The following is a 15319-nucleotide window of genomic DNA, read 5'->3' as shown; positions in this document are numbered from 1 at the left end:
TGATCAGCTGTCAAGTCCTTGAACATGCAAACGTCTGGATTACTTTAGCAGCATATCCAGTCGATAATCAGATGAATCAAGGGCACCATGAAGCAATCACCCAGCATGCAAATAATTGAAAAAGCCATAAATGGGATCAACACAACACCGGTCCATTAAGATATAAACCAACACTACTAAAATCCTACAGAAATTGACACAAAACTGTAGGTATGAGGGAAGAATAACCAAAGCTTGGCAATACCCTCCAAATGTTGAAACATACAACGGATAACAAACAGGTCAATAATAAACCTAGAACCATTCAGTTTACACTCGTTCATGTCAAAGGACATAAATCCACATCCCCAAGGCCATCTATACTATTAAAGCCTCTCAATCCACCAGCAGCCACAAAACCCACGACCTCCATCAACACTTTAATCGAATACATCATCATCATCATCTGGAAGAGGTTGACTAACTGCAGCAGCGAGCTCAGCCTCGTGCCTGTCAAAATTACCAGCAGCGGGATGGTTAAAGATAACTACTTTCGACAACCGACACATATTTTTTTTTTAAAAAGCCAAATATTTACACCCATATACAGTAGACAACCGACACATAAAAAAAAGGCTCTGAAATAATCTTGAGTTTCTTTCATAAGCAAGTCACCAGAAAGAGGAATCGATAGGAGAGGGAAAGCTAATTCTTAAATAACACAATACTTACTTTGCCTGTGCTGCAAGATCGATTGTAACTTCTGGGGGAGCCAGGGCAGGAGACTCGACAAAATGCAAATTGGGATCCCTGCAGTCATAAAATCAATTCAGATAGGTATTTTATTCTGATAGGTATGGTCAGGAGAAATCAGGCATTTGAATTCTGCGATCCTTTTACCCAGCAAGCTTTCTGGCAAGGTACAGGAAGGGCTTCTCAAAGTTGTAATTGCTCTTTGCTGAAATTTCATAGTACTGCAAGTTCTTCTTACGGTGGAAAGTGACCTGCTTTGCCTTCACCTGCCTGTTCTTTACATCGACCTTGTTTCCACAAAGAACAATAGGAATGTTCTCACAAACCCTGAAAAGATTCAATCAGTCTCAAAAACAAATGAGTAAGCCAAATATGTCATAACAAGGGATTACACACACCGGCAAAGATCCCGATGCCATGTAGGGACATTCTTATATGTCAAACGAGCAGTAACATCAAACATGATGATCGCACACTGTCCATGGATGCTGCATAAGAAACAAAAAATTGTCATTCACCAAACCATTTCAAATTGCTTTTGTACAGATAAACATTAGAAGATCAAAACATAAAACAAGGCCAACTTAGACCGGCTAAAATCCATATCCCACCCCAGTAATTGAAATGTTATCCCCAGTTGCTCGGATAGACTCATGAAATAAATCTCCTAATAAAATGAAGTACAAGACACCAGGTTCTAATTATTTGACAACAGACAATATTCTATTGGTAAAACACTAAACATAAGTTCTATAATCAAACCATTAAAGTGCTGATGAATCTATAACTACGCCAAAAAAATTATGAATGCAAGGCATCATCTAAAACAACATAAAATTTATTTTAAAAATCATCCTTAAATCAAACAGCAGCCACAAATACTTACTAATATCCATCTCTGAGACCACCAAACTTCTCTTGACCAGCTGTATCCCAGCAATAGAATCTAATTTTTCCACAGTTAGTGAAGAAATCCAAAGGATGAACTTCCACACCAATAGTTGCTGCATTCACCAAAAATACACAAACAAATCAGTAACTTCCACATCACAAAACAAACTAATTAAAAAAATACAAGACTTGCGCTCATATTTCTTCTCGAACTCGCCGGTAAGATGCCTTTTCACAAATGTTGTTTTCCCTGCATTGTGCAAACAACCAGAAGCCAAAAATCAATAACACTGATTTTAATTAAAAAAATAAAAATAAAATCAACACCTCAAATCCAAAACTCTGTCAAAATAAACATGGTTTTTCCTATATTTTTCGAATACCCAAATGCCAAAATCCAAACCCAATTTTTTTAAAATCAAAACCCCAAGTCTTCTTATACAGATAAATCTTATCTTCTATGCATTTAAAAGAATACCCAGAAGCTGAAAAACAAAACCCATGTTTTTTGTATATCAAAAATATCAAAACCCAAGCCCAAACAACACTAAAAATAAACAGAAAACACAGAACCCAGAACCCAGATAAAAAAAAAAACTTCAAAAAAATTAAAAATCATAAAAACTCACGACAGATTTAACCAAAACAGATGCACATACCTGTGCCACCATCACCAACAATAACAAGCTTGAAGCTTGGATAATCAACAGTTTGCTGATTCGGCAAAGCCTAAACAACCGAAAATCATCAAAAGGATAATAAAGATTAAGTCTTGAGATTATGACAGCATAAAGATCAAACGGAAGAAATCAATACATGAAGAAGAGGTTGCATACCATTTGATTTTAAGATTTAAATTCAACTTCGAATTGATAGAGAGAGCTTCTACTGCTTGGGATTTGAATTTTTGAGGGCTTATGAGGATGGAGGGGTTTATAAAGAGGAGGTTTAAGGAGCGTGAGAGACCCAAGATGTAAAGATTGGGAAGATCTGGGACGTTTGTGGTTGCTGACCTGTGTGTTGGACGGTAAGATTGAGGGCGTAGGTGGTGTGAGTAGTAGGGATTTTATACTTGGCTTAAATCTGACGCGAAACGCTGAACCTCGAGTTTGGTTCCGCTTCACATCAACGCGGTCAAATAGAGTTTGATTGCAGGCTCAACCCATAAGGAACGGTCCAATGTTTTTTTGAGCTGTGGGCTCCATGGTTGTTTAAGGGAGTGTTTGTTTGTGTGAAATTTGTCTTTCTTTTTTTTCTTTTTCTTTTTTTTTTCTTTCTTGTAACTTTTACTTTTTAAAGTTGTTTTTAAATTCATTTTTATTTTAAAAAATTAAATTGATATTATTATGATTTTTTTATATAATTTTAATATGCTATTATTAAAAATAATATTTTAATATATTTTTAATATTAAAATACTTTTAAAAAGCATCATATACTATATATATCGATAAGTTTTATGTTTTTTAAATTGTTTTTTAAATATATTAAATTAATTTTTTAAGTATTTTTTAATAATTTTGATATATTGATATTAAAAATAAAAAATAAAAAAATTATTTTAATATTTTTTAATTATAAAATATTTTTTTAAAATATCATATATTACATTACTAAAACAATGACACGGGGATCCATATGGCATAAGATTAGGATCTTTTAACTTCTTTTTGTCTCTGGGAAAAAAGAAAGTCCAAAATGACATGGTTTTGTTAAAAAAAGGTTTTTCCACAAACATGACTTATGTTTGACCCCGGGTCATAGACTTGACCCAGATAGGATTAGTCATGACCTAATCGGGTTTGGCATGGCAAAACCTAGCCAGGTTAGTACGTGATTTTTCCTTCCTATTTCTAGGCCTTTTACATGTACTCACAAATCGGCCCAAGGAATTGAAAGCCCAATCTGGACACACTAACCAAAATCCAATACAGCACACACGATGAGGTGATCTCCCCTAAATCTGACGGCCTAGATTCGTGCGTTAGATTTAAGCCACCTGAACAAGTTTGAAATTTGTAACCCTCCTAGCTTCTATCCTCTACACACACGTCAAACATCATGAAAATATCCACCCTCCACGTAACCAGGTCTACAACCATCAACGTCACAGATCTGCCAAACCCTGCAGCTCATCGCACAAGATCTCCATAAAACCTCTCTATAAAACCCTTCGAAAAACAGTATTGCGAATCCCTCTCCTTCTCGACGCCTCAATAAAAAAGCTTCGCTGTTTGGAAAAATTAAACAAAATGGTAAGTCTTTAAGGTTATTTTTAATTAGATCTACATTGCAACCTCTTGTTTTCGTGTTGATTTTGTACTGGATTTTTGTTAATTTTAGGCTTTGCCAAATCAGCAAACTGTTGATTATCCAAGCTTCAAGCTTGTAATTGTCGGTGATGGTGGTACAGGTATGTGTAAATATTTTTATTGCTGAGGCTCTGTTGGGTTAAATCCGTGTTGTTTTTTGGTTTTGTGTTGATCTTCAGTTTTTTCCTTTGGCATTTGGAGTTTTGATCCTATTTGAAATATTGATTTTTAGTGATGTTTGGAATTTGGGGTTTTGATTTTTTTTGATGTAAAACATGGGTGTTGATTTTTAGCTTCTGGGTGGTTGTGAATTGTAGGGAAAACCACATTCGTTAAGAGGCATCTTACCGGAGAGTTTGAGAAGAAATATGAGCGTAAGCTAGAATATATTTTGTTTGTTGTTGCTGAATGATCTTATGTTTTAGTTCCTGATGTTGTATGTGATTGATTGACTCTTGTGTTTGTAATGGATGCAGCAACTATTGGTGTGGAAGTTCCTCCTTTGGATTTCTTCACCAACTGTGGAAAAATTAGATTCTATTGCTGGGATACAGCTGGCCAAGAGAAGTTTGGTGGTCTCAGAGATGGATATTAGTAAGTTTTTGTGTCTGATGTTTGTTTTAAGGATGATTTTCATACTAATTGTATGCATGTTGTTTTGGATCATTCCTGGCGTTTCAATTTTTTTTTCTCAGTTATCGGGTCACTAGCACTTGAATGGCTTAATGATAGATGTGTTCGGTGTTACTGACAGGATTTTGCACACGCTCATAATTAGAACCTGGTGTTCTGTATGCTTCATTTCATCATGAGATTTATTGCATGAATATATGTAAGCAACCATCTCAATTGTTGGGGTGGATGCCAGCATGATGCTGGATTTCTTTCTTTTCCAGTTCTTTTTTCAAGTGCTGATGATAATTACATGTGTGTGTACTTCTGGAATTATGGATTTTAGCAATCTTTGTTGGCCCTGTCCTATATTTGCTTGTTTCTCTGATGTTTTCTTTGTACGAAAGCAGCATGAAGTGATTTTACTGAATGACAGTTTTTGGTTTCCTATGCAGCATCCATGGACAGTGTGCCATCATTATGTTTGATGTTACTGCACGATTGACATATAAGAATGTCCCTACATGGCATAGGGATCTTTGCAGGTGTGTTGATTTCTTTGTTCTGGTCTATTGAATTGAATTCTTTTTGCCAAGCTGACTCAATGTATTTTGATTATCTCCTGTTGCCTGCTCTTCAGGGTCTGCGAAAACATTCCTATTGTTCTCTGCGGAAACAAGGTGGATGTAAAGAACAGGCAGGTGAAGGCAAAGCAGGTTACTTTTCACAGGAAGAAGAACTTGCAATACTATGAGATTTCAGCTAAGAGCAATTACAATTTTGAGAAGCCATTTTTGTACCTTGCCAGAAAACTTGCTGGGTAAAGGATCATCATCATGCCAATCTGAATGCGTTTAACCTTCTGTAATTTTTGTTAAGTGATAATGTTTGGGGTTGTTTTGTGACTCTAGGGATCCTAACTTGCATTTTGTTGAGACTCCAGCCTTGGCTCCCCCAGAAGTGCCTATTGACCTTGCAGCACAGGCACAGTAAGTGTACAATGTCATTTAAGATTAGCTCGCCTTTGCCATTCTGTTACTTTCTTTTACTCCATAGATATTCACAAATCTGCATGTACATTATTATGTGCATTGTTTATACAAAAACACAAAGGAAAAGAATTTCTCAGGTTTAATAAAAATGAACCTACATATTATACAATCAATGTGTTTGTGTTTATCAAGTATTACAAGAGGCCGGTTAGATTTTTTATTTTATAAACTTGATACAGCAAGTCATCCATGTTTATTTGTATACATACCCACCCGTTTGGTTTTTGATCTTTGTTCTTGTTGCTGGTAATTTTAACAGGCACGAGGCTGAGCTTGCTGCTGCTGCTAGTCAACCTCTTCCAGATGACGACGACGATGCATTTGAGTAAAGAATATCAGGGGGGTGTTGTCATTGATGGAGTGAGAGGCATTTGATTATATGATTTGAAGGATATAGATTTATGTCCTTCGACTTGTATGAGTATAAACTGGATGATTTCAGGTTTATTACTGACCTGTTTGTTTGAGTTGCTCGTATCATCATTTTGCCAGGGGTGTCTTGCCTTGTTTATTCCATCTTCATACATACAGTTTTATGCTCCTTGTCGATGTCTGCAGGATGCTACTAATGTTTTCTATCTGTCCTTAATTTGCCAGTACTGTGCTGATTAGCGATTATAATTATGTCTTTTCTTATTGTGGTGGTTCCTCTAAAACGGTGTGAATTAAAACCAGCGTGTAAACTATTATAATAAACGTCAACCTGGTGCCGTTAGGGGTGACTCTGGGTGTTCTGTGACTGCTCTTTCATATGAAGATGAAACAAGTTGTTTCTGCCATGATACAAGTAGCAGCATTGATGAGTAATTGCTTAACGTGTTACATCTTTATCTTGTTTAATTCCTGCAAGTTGCAGCCGCAGTTGATCTGTATTGAGTCTACTAGACGGGAGCAGGGGTGGTCCTCTGTCACACTATAACTGAGGATCGAATATGCTTATCAGGCCATGCCTGCTACGAATATGCTTACCGTTTTTCTGAAGGAGAAAATTATATCTGGATTCATAAGAAAATGACGAAAATATCTCTTATTCTTAAATATTATTTTTCAACTCCTCTCTCTCTTTCTCTTCCTTAATCTAGTTCTTCACTAATGTTCATATGATTTATCTGTGCATGAACTACGGATGCGGTCTCGATGCTGAAAGCGATCGAATCTGTTAAAAATATTTAAATTCCCAATCAAACAAAGCTTCGGATATCCGAGAGTAAGTGGCAGGACAGACACAATGGCAAACAAACATTTTCAGAGGATAAAAATGTTAGCAAAGGAATCCTGAACCGAATAAAAGATAGTAGAAAAGGGCTGCTTCAAGCTTCTATTATTGAAGACAAAGCGTATAAACTTTACCTAGTTTCTTGTTGGAAAACCTAGGACGAATCGCAAACAACATCAAAGGATGCAAACGCCCATGCTCTCCTAAGATCCTTCAGGCTACTCGCCAGCCAAAAATAAATTGTGAGCTAGGAAGTACACTACAGTCAACCTACCTAGCTAGCTAGCTTGGGTATCAAAATTAATGCCATCTCCTCTGTTTTTCCTGTTCCAGACCTAACACTTGCAGTTCTATGAAAATGCGTTCATTTTTCGGGAATCGTAGTCTCCTCGATCTGGTGCATCCTGTGGAGGGTTTGCTGAGATTCGTAAGAAATCAATATCTGCTGCCGAGGCCATGAAAAAGAATCCAAGACATATTATTACGCGTCCAGATTTCCATGGATGATTCTTTAAATGGTAACTTTTCAGCCCCTTAATATTTTCAATATTCTTTTGTGATGCAGATCTTCCCTCTCTCTCTCTCTCTCTCTCTTTTTTTTCAGTATCTGATTTAAGATACGAGAGTGATTAAATTTAGTAAAATGAATCTTGCTTCACAATGATTTTGACTATAAAAATATTAATTTTAATATTAATAAATTTTATTTAATGAAGAAAGTTTTATCTAGGTATTTTTTTATTATTTTTATCACCTTAAATAATAGATATGAGCTTAAGAAATTTTTAATTCAGGTTGATTTTAAAATTTTGAATTATTTTAAAATTTTTTAAGATCATAAATAGATTTATTAATATGTTTTCTAAGTATTTTAAATAAAAAAATAAATAAAAAATTAAGTTTTTCTAGTAAAAAAATAATGTGTCAACCTGGACATGTGGGCTTCTATCGAAAGACGTATGTGTCTGAATTTTTTTAAATCTAAGCATGTTGATTCATTTAGATTATGTTAACATGTCTAAACTCTTTTATTTATTAATTTTTTATCTTTTTATTTAATTCTTTATTGATGGCTTTTTATTGATTGTTTTTTTATTAACAAATCTTTATAATGTTTTTTTAATAGAATATGATTTAATTTTTGCTTTATGAATAAGATTTCAACATTTATATTCTTTTGTGTAGTTCAATTTATTTTTTTCCCTTTAATTGAATTCAATGACTTTTCTATGTGTCTTTTTTTTATTAAATAAAATATTAATTTAAACAAAGTTATTAAATACAATCAGTATACAGTATACAAGTATTCAAAATCATATATCCAAACCCATAAAATTATATCCACGCCCATATGTATCTCATAATTTTTTTTATTTAGTTTTTAGTTAAATATCATTTTATTTTTACTCAGTTTTCACATAAAATGATAACAATGTTTTTTTAATATGTATAATCTTGTATATTATATATTTTTCTTTGATTTATATGTGTATCTATTTCTATTATTATTTGATTAAATAAAAACTTTATTCTAATAAAAAAATTGTTAAACATAATTGAGTACATGATTTATATTATGAGATTAAATATATTAATTTATATCTTTCTCCTTGATTTTTCTAGTTTAACCTTAGGTATTATTAATAATTTTTTTATATATTTATTAACACAAATAATTCTTAATCTATTTAATTAAATACATGTTTTTTTAATTTACAATTAGTATTTTTATGATAAAAACACATTGATTTTTTTTTAAAAAGTTATTAAATACAATCAGTCTACAAGTATTCAAAATCATATATCCACACCCATAAAATTATATCCACGCCCATATGTATCTCATAATTTTTTTTATTTAGTTTTTAGTTAAATATCATTTTATTTTTACTCAGTTTTCACATAAAATGATAACAATGTTTTTTTAATATGTATAATCTTGTATATTATATATTTTTCTTTGATTTATATGTGTATCTATTTCTATTATTATTTGATTAAATAAAAACTTTATTCTAATAAAAAAATTGTTAAACATAATTGAGTACATGATTTATATTATGAGATTAAATATATTAATTTATATCTTTCTCCTTGATTTTTCTAGTTTAACCTTAGGTATTATTAATAATTTTTTTATATATTTATTAACACAAATAATTCTTAATCTATTTAATTAAATACATGTTTTTTTAATTTACAATTAGTATTTTTATGATAAAAACACATTGATTTTTTTTTTATATTAAAAAAATTATCCGGACCGTAACAAAGTACCGTTGATCTAGATGCCAAGTCATGACAAACCGTCCATAACATTTGAAGTCAAAAGGCGGGGGCATTTACTCTAATAAATATCCTATTCTATAGCCAATTTGATAATTTCCAGGTCGTCGTCTTCTTGAATCGTCTCCCCTTCTGGAACACTAATTTTCCACGTCGTGTCTGATTAAGCTGACAAATCACGTTGGCATTGAAACTCAATCATAACCGTCAACTCTTTTACGTGAAAATTATCAATGGCAAAGGGCATGGCAGATGACAACACGAGAAGAATCGCCCCATCGTCCAATTTAACTTATGTGTTGAATGGTAAGCTTAAGCATTTTCCTTAACTGCGAAGGATCCCAGGTGTACATATATGGAGCAGCTTCCCTCTCTTCTCTATCATTCCACCTATCAAGCAGATTTCTCTTCAAGCCATTGCCGTCTTTAGCCCATATCAACTGTGAAAGAAAGAAAGAAATGGTGAGTTGAGTTGTAGTTGGTCCTTCAACGTGTGTATTTTATCAGAAAATAATATAGATTTTATTTTAAACGAGTTTAAATCACATCACTCTTCTTCTACCTTTTCTTTTTATACTAATTGTGTTGTTCCTGGCTTGGCATGCATCCCATCGGGTATTGGACAGGCTCTGAAATTCACAATTGAGGTACTTGAGAGTAATTACTTGCTTCACAAAGATTTTACCTGTGTGTGAAACCTATCATTAATTTGTTGAATATGTTTCTTGGCACAGCAAGAATTTTCACAATTATCTGAAAGGGTGAAATCTCTTGATCTACATCCAACACGACCATGGTAACCAGAATCCCCTTTGCAACTTGGTATTTGTGTGCTAAGTCGAAATATGATTGACACCCACATATATTTTTCTACGCAGGATTCTAACGAGCTTGTATTCAGGAACTGTGTGTATTTGGAACTACCAGACACAGGTTAGGCCTATCTACGTATTATTCTTGTATCTCTTTTGTAAGACTGTTTCCTTGTTCTTGTTCGTTGAATCCCTACATTACTGATTAACTTGGAACTTGCATGATTGATTCTAGGCCATGGAGAAGTCTTTTAAGGTCACAGAATCACCAGGTAAATATCAATACCTTGTTCTGATATAATACATTACTTCTACAAGTTAAGATTAAGATTAGCTTGGTGATGCTTAAATAGGATGTCGTGAGCACATTCTGATACCTTGAACAAGCTTTACTAGTTTCTGGCAGATCATTCTGAAATTCATCTTCGAATGGATTTTTTTTTCCTTGCAGTAAGGTCAGCGAAGTTTATTGCAAGGAAGAAATGGATTGTAACTGGATCGGATGACAGATTCATCCGCGTATACAATTATGAAACAACGGAGTTGGTCAAAGAGTTTGAGGCCCACAGCGATTACATTAGGGGTGTGCTTGGCCACCCTACCCTGCCATGTGTGCTCTCGTCTTCCGATGACATGCTTATAAAGATGTGGAATTGGGAGAAGGAATGGGAGTGCGCTCAGACCTTTGAAGGACATTCACATTATGTAATGCAAGTCATGTTCAATCCAAAAGATTCCAACATCTTTGCAAGTGCATCACTTGATACCACCGTGAAGGTATTTGTGGCCTCGATTTTTCAAGCTGATTTCCGTGCAAAAAGTTGTTCTTCTGATTTCATAATTCTTGCAGATTTGGAATCTTAATTCTCCTACTCCTGTTGCTACACTAAATGGTCATTCCAAAAGCGTTAATTGTATCGATTTCTTCATGGGTGGTGACAAACTATATCTATTGACTGGTTCTGATGATTTTACTGCCAAGGTTAGCCAGCCAGCCAGCAGTTTCTTTTTGCCAACATGCCGTGAATTGTATCTGTTAATTTGTGGCTCATATTTTGCATGCCTTTCTTGTATAATGCAATCAGGTGTGGGACTATGAAACAAAAAGTTGTGTCCATACACTAGAAGGTCATACCCACAACATCACTTCATGCTGTCTTCATCCACGGCTTCCCATCATAATCACTACTTCCGAGGATAATACTATCCGTCTATGGGATGCAACAACTTACCGGTAAATTCCTGTTTCAGCAGTTCTTCCCAGATTATAAGTAAAATATAACTGAACTCAACCTGTCTAGCTCTTTAATTCTCCATGATTCCATGCTTCAGACTCGAGAACACATTGGATTATGGTCTTCAAAGAGTTTGGGCAGTTGGATGCAAGCAAGAGTCATGCCAGTAAGTTTCTTTATCAAAGTTCTGCTCGTTTTCATGTAAACTTTTTAGAAGATGAATTGTTCACATGTTGAGGTCGTCAAGACTACTCTGTTTTTTCAAAATTCTCTTATTATGTTTTCATGGCAACAAGTTAATTCCATCTTTTTATCTATCAGAGTTGCATTTGGTTGTGACAATGGAACCACTATACTCAAAGTAGCTGTTGCAGACGCAGGGCCAACACAGTGAAACCTCAAATTCATGAGATGACGAGGGACTATTTAACGTCATCGATCTTCCACAACTGATACTATATCGTGTTTTGAGGGAATAAAATCGTCGATCTTCTGAGTGGAAGAGAAGATCAGGATTAATGTCAGCTGCTATTATAGTCTTTTCGCTTGCCCTCCTACATTTTCCATGATAATGGCTTGTACTGTATTGCATAATCTCCTAGCTATCGTAACATATATGTTCTCCGAGACAATAAAGTTTTATTTCTGAAGGCAGCTGTATGTTTGCCCCTTTTTTTAAGGAAAAAAGAATCTCAGAATCACATTCACAACTCCTTTTACGCGCGCGCGCGCGCGCATAACAAAGGAAGCGAAGCAAAGCAAAGCTAGGGGAAAAGAGCCCTGCGAGATCCTCCATTAAAGGATATGAAGGCAACCATTTAAAATCACTATTATATATAAGGCTGTGTTTGTTTGCAGTGCACAGCGTACCTCGCAAACAATCGTTAACTCCCACTTCATTGTAACCTCGAGAATTTCTGCATTCCATTAATGTATTTGCAACGTCAACTTATCCTTAGGCCAATTGAAGGCGTAGTGTGTTATTATGATCTAGTGTGATCTACTTCAAGTCACCAGCCCATGATATAACTTACTGTGATCTATTTCTTTGGACTTCTAATCTACAAAAATAAACTTCAAAAATAGCTCAAAAATAGAAACCTTCTTTCATTTATTTTGTTAAAAATAGTACATAGCCCCACTTTCATAAAATCACAATACTACTATGAACTACCCTGGTATTAGTAAATTATATATACTCTTATTTTTCTTGATATATCGTGATAAAAACCCACTCCTGAAACCCTTGCTTGCTTCTCTTATATAGCAAAAATATTGATATATGGTATAACGGCGACGGCTAAATTCACACATCCAAAGTCCAAACCATCTAATAGTCTTGCTTTATACCCTTAATTAGCTTTAATGATTCATGTTCCACGGAGACTCAACAGCTTCACATCATCGACAACAGGTCCGCATAGAGAAGAAAAGTCATCACTCCTCATGGTGTAAAATGTGCTGTAGAACATTACTCTTGTCCTGCTAGAAACAGCAACAAATTTAAGCACTGCTCGCTTAAACCCACCTTTGCCCTTGGACTCATAAGGAACTTTGAGCGTGTCCTTGCCGGCGAACGCCTCGACAACCATTGACCCTTCACATGAATTGCTCGCATCTCCCACTGCAAATGAGAGGGAGTAGGTTTTGCCGATTATGGTACGGACTACCTGTGCAATCGCACTTTCTTTGCCTGCTACAAGTTCTATGGCACGCCGTCCTTGTGGCACCGAAAAATGCTCTATATCAATGAATTTAACTGCTTTAAGGGATTCAACCATCCAGCCAGGGAGTGGAGAGTGCTTATCTTCAATGTTGGGTGGGATCAGGACGCCCCAGGATGTGTTAGGTAACAAATATGGACCTTCTTCGAAACCCCCATTTTTTATTAGGTTCTCTGCAGAATTTAGAATGAAAATACAAGTTGTTAACATTAATTCAACATTTTGGTGTTTATAGCAGGAATCAGTGACTGATAGCGATATCCGAGTAACGATTTAAAGTTCAAAAAGAAAGAACAACAGCAATGGGACCAGGCATCAAGTAGTCATGAATGCTAGGCTCAGCATAGGTGAAGTTGCAGGCTGCAACTTCAGCATATTAATGTCTCAAATCCATTGAGCCAATAGCTAATTACCTTTAGGATTCTTTCATTGTTAAGACTAGAAGGCTTGATCAAACCAGTTAAACACTTGCCATTCCCGGCCCCTTGTGAAAAGGACTGGAAAATAAACGGTACCAAATTGCTATTCTTTGGAGGTCAGTCCATGAATATTGTAAGGCAACTGGGGAAGACAGTCCTAGAGCACCCCAGGGGCTAAATACCAAGTTGAGAGTCTCGAGACAGTGTCCTAAAGGTCTCTGTGAAGGACATAATTCAACGAGGACTCAATAACTTCACATCGTCAACTTCTCCTATATTTTTTTTCTCCTTCCTTGATGATCCATGCCTAGCTATCTACACATAAGTTTAATGCATATAAAATATGTAAATAACTTACTATTTGTTGGTCTAGGAGGATATAAAGCTTTAATGGCCACAGAATCAATGAGCGGGCCGCAAGCAGGATCTTCTTCAACTCCTGGATTGTGAACAACAAGCTCAACGATATCAAGCAAGGCTTTAAATGCCCAAGCATACGAGTCCCATCCATTGCTACTGTACATTGTTTGCATTGGTAGCACGCCCCACTCAGGAGAAATCGATATGTTCAATTCTTCCTCTTGAGCACAGGTTCTAGCTGCGCTAAATGTGATGGAATAATACATTCCCTTTGTAACATTTAGAACTTGCTTGATTGATGCCTCATTTCCAAGCCGGACTGCATAGGCTCCCTCTGGTACTACCAGCAACATGTCCCCTTGTTTTTGGCCTGCTTTGATGTACTCGACGAAGCCGGAAATTTCCCATTTTGGTAATGCATAGCGTCCGATCATCTCTGTTCCTTTCAAATCCGATGGCTTTGGGCCAACCTCGAAGTTCCCATTTTCTACCAGTCCTGGCATTATGTAATTAGAAAAATTGAGATTTTAAGCAAATTTATTGTCCAAACCTTAAAGACTACGAAATCATGTTCATTTACAAAATAAACGGCAAATCATTAAAAAACATTATTGTTTTAGTACAACGATGAACAAGAGAAATGGTGATCCGAGCCCAATTAAAGTACCAAGGGTGCTTAAAGTCTTTTTTTTTTTTCTATGATAATTATTACCTAACAAATGATGATTTTGTTAGATACAAGATTCTATATATCACCCAACCATGCGGGGTGATTTAGTGCATGCTTCAATATACTATTATAACTTAGTAAGTTAATTTGAAACAACTAATTTAATTCAAATCTAAAAAATTCAATCTAAAAAAAATTAATTTAGAATTGACTCGGTGAAAATCTGTTAACTTTTCTAAAATGATTTTGTTTTTCTTTTTAATTAAATTAAAATTCTTATTGAAACAAATTAATTCAAGCTAAACTCCTTTATATATAATCAGGCTTTACACCAACTTAACCTGAGTTAATCTTAATAACTATTCTTTCATTTCATTGAATGAAATTTATAATTTTATATATGAAATCTTAAAAAAGATGAAATGCTAGAAAGAAATAAAAGGAGAGAAGGAGAAAAAAAGGGCATAAACAATATTTTGGTGGTGAGAAGTGGCATGTTATTATGCTAAAAGTAGTAAGCTGGTCTGATGAGGTATATATCCCATCTACTAATATCGAGATCGAATTTAAGGATCATGTGCCTCACTGGCTCTGTCTGGAAAGCCAGCCATGAAGTGGGTCCATTCATTCTGCTTCTACAGCAGATGGGCTAGAGGCTAGAGGATATACTTGATGCAGGCAAATTATGCTGCAAAATCAAACCAAATTCACTTTCATCTTTTAAATGTAATTGATTGCCACTGTCCTATACGAACACCATCGCCGGTGCACGATTCCAAATCTCTATTTTTTGCTGTGAAGGAACCTTGTGGCTATGCGAGTTGTAAGGTCAGAATGGTGAAAAAAAGTAAATGGTACTGAATCAAGGACTGCTTCACTTTGAAGAACATCACAAATATATGCATATCCACTATGGACAAAGTATTTTTTGATCCCTGATGATATTACAATTCACCTACTATAGGCATAGATAGCAGCAAACAAGGTGCAAAATATGG

The 15319-nt window shown here is 35.1% G+C and overlaps 4 protein-coding genes across 4 annotated transcripts; 2 read left to right on the top strand and 2 right to left on the bottom strand.

The window, feature by feature from the left end:
- Window positions 1-106: 106 nt before the first annotated feature.
- LOC105122388 (GTP-binding nuclear protein Ran-3) lies at window positions 107-2661 on the bottom strand. Its single transcript, XM_011021464.1, has 8 exons — window positions 2460-2661; window positions 2283-2352; window positions 1817-1873; window positions 1619-1736; window positions 1131-1220; window positions 880-1059; window positions 712-789; window positions 107-489 (listed from the first exon to the last, which is right to left on the bottom strand). Exons 1-8 carry the CDS (start codon window positions 2460-2462, stop codon window positions 420-422), a joined length of 666 nt encoding a protein of 221 aa, XP_011019766.1. The 5' UTR covers window positions 2463-2661; the 3' UTR covers window positions 107-419.
- LOC105122389 (GTP-binding nuclear protein Ran-3-like) lies at window positions 1822-6235 on the top strand. Its single transcript, XM_011021465.1, has 9 exons — window positions 1822-1835; window positions 3820-3878; window positions 3967-4036; window positions 4253-4309; window positions 4412-4529; window positions 5003-5092; window positions 5188-5367; window positions 5459-5536; window positions 5859-6235. Exons 2-9 carry the CDS (start codon window positions 3876-3878, stop codon window positions 5926-5928), a joined length of 666 nt encoding a protein of 221 aa, XP_011019767.1. The 5' UTR covers window positions 1822-1835; window positions 3820-3875; the 3' UTR covers window positions 5929-6235.
- A 3032-nt stretch (window positions 6236-9267) lies between these two features.
- LOC105122386 (coatomer subunit beta'-2-like) lies at window positions 9268-11835 on the top strand. The gene is made up of 10 exons (XM_011021461.1): window positions 9268-9563; window positions 9728-9748; window positions 9836-9897; window positions 9980-10034; window positions 10149-10185; window positions 10365-10690; window positions 10764-10895; window positions 10999-11147; window positions 11246-11314; window positions 11470-11835. Exons 1-10 carry the CDS (start codon window positions 9405-9407, stop codon window positions 11540-11542), a joined length of 1083 nt encoding a protein of 360 aa, XP_011019763.1. The 5' UTR covers window positions 9268-9404; the 3' UTR covers window positions 11543-11835.
- A 396-nt stretch (window positions 11836-12231) lies between these two features.
- On the bottom strand, window positions 12232-14174 carry LOC105122387 (uncharacterized). The gene is made up of 2 exons (XM_011021462.1): window positions 13650-14174; window positions 12232-13045 (listed from the first exon to the last, which is right to left on the bottom strand). The coding sequence occupies exons 1-2, from the start codon at window positions 14152-14154 to the stop codon at window positions 12519-12521; spliced, it is 1032 nt and encodes a 343-aa protein (XP_011019764.1). The 5' UTR covers window positions 14155-14174; the 3' UTR covers window positions 12232-12518.
- Between the last annotated feature and the right edge of the window lie 1145 nt (window positions 14175-15319).

Source organism: Populus euphratica, unplaced genomic scaffold (genome assembly GCF_000495115.2).
Source record: "Populus euphratica unplaced genomic scaffold, PopEup_1.0 scaffold19.1, whole genome shotgun sequence".
NCBI lineage: Eukaryota > Viridiplantae > Streptophyta > Magnoliopsida > Malpighiales > Salicaceae > Populus > Populus euphratica.
This window is presented reverse-complemented; position numbering and strand designations above follow the sequence as displayed.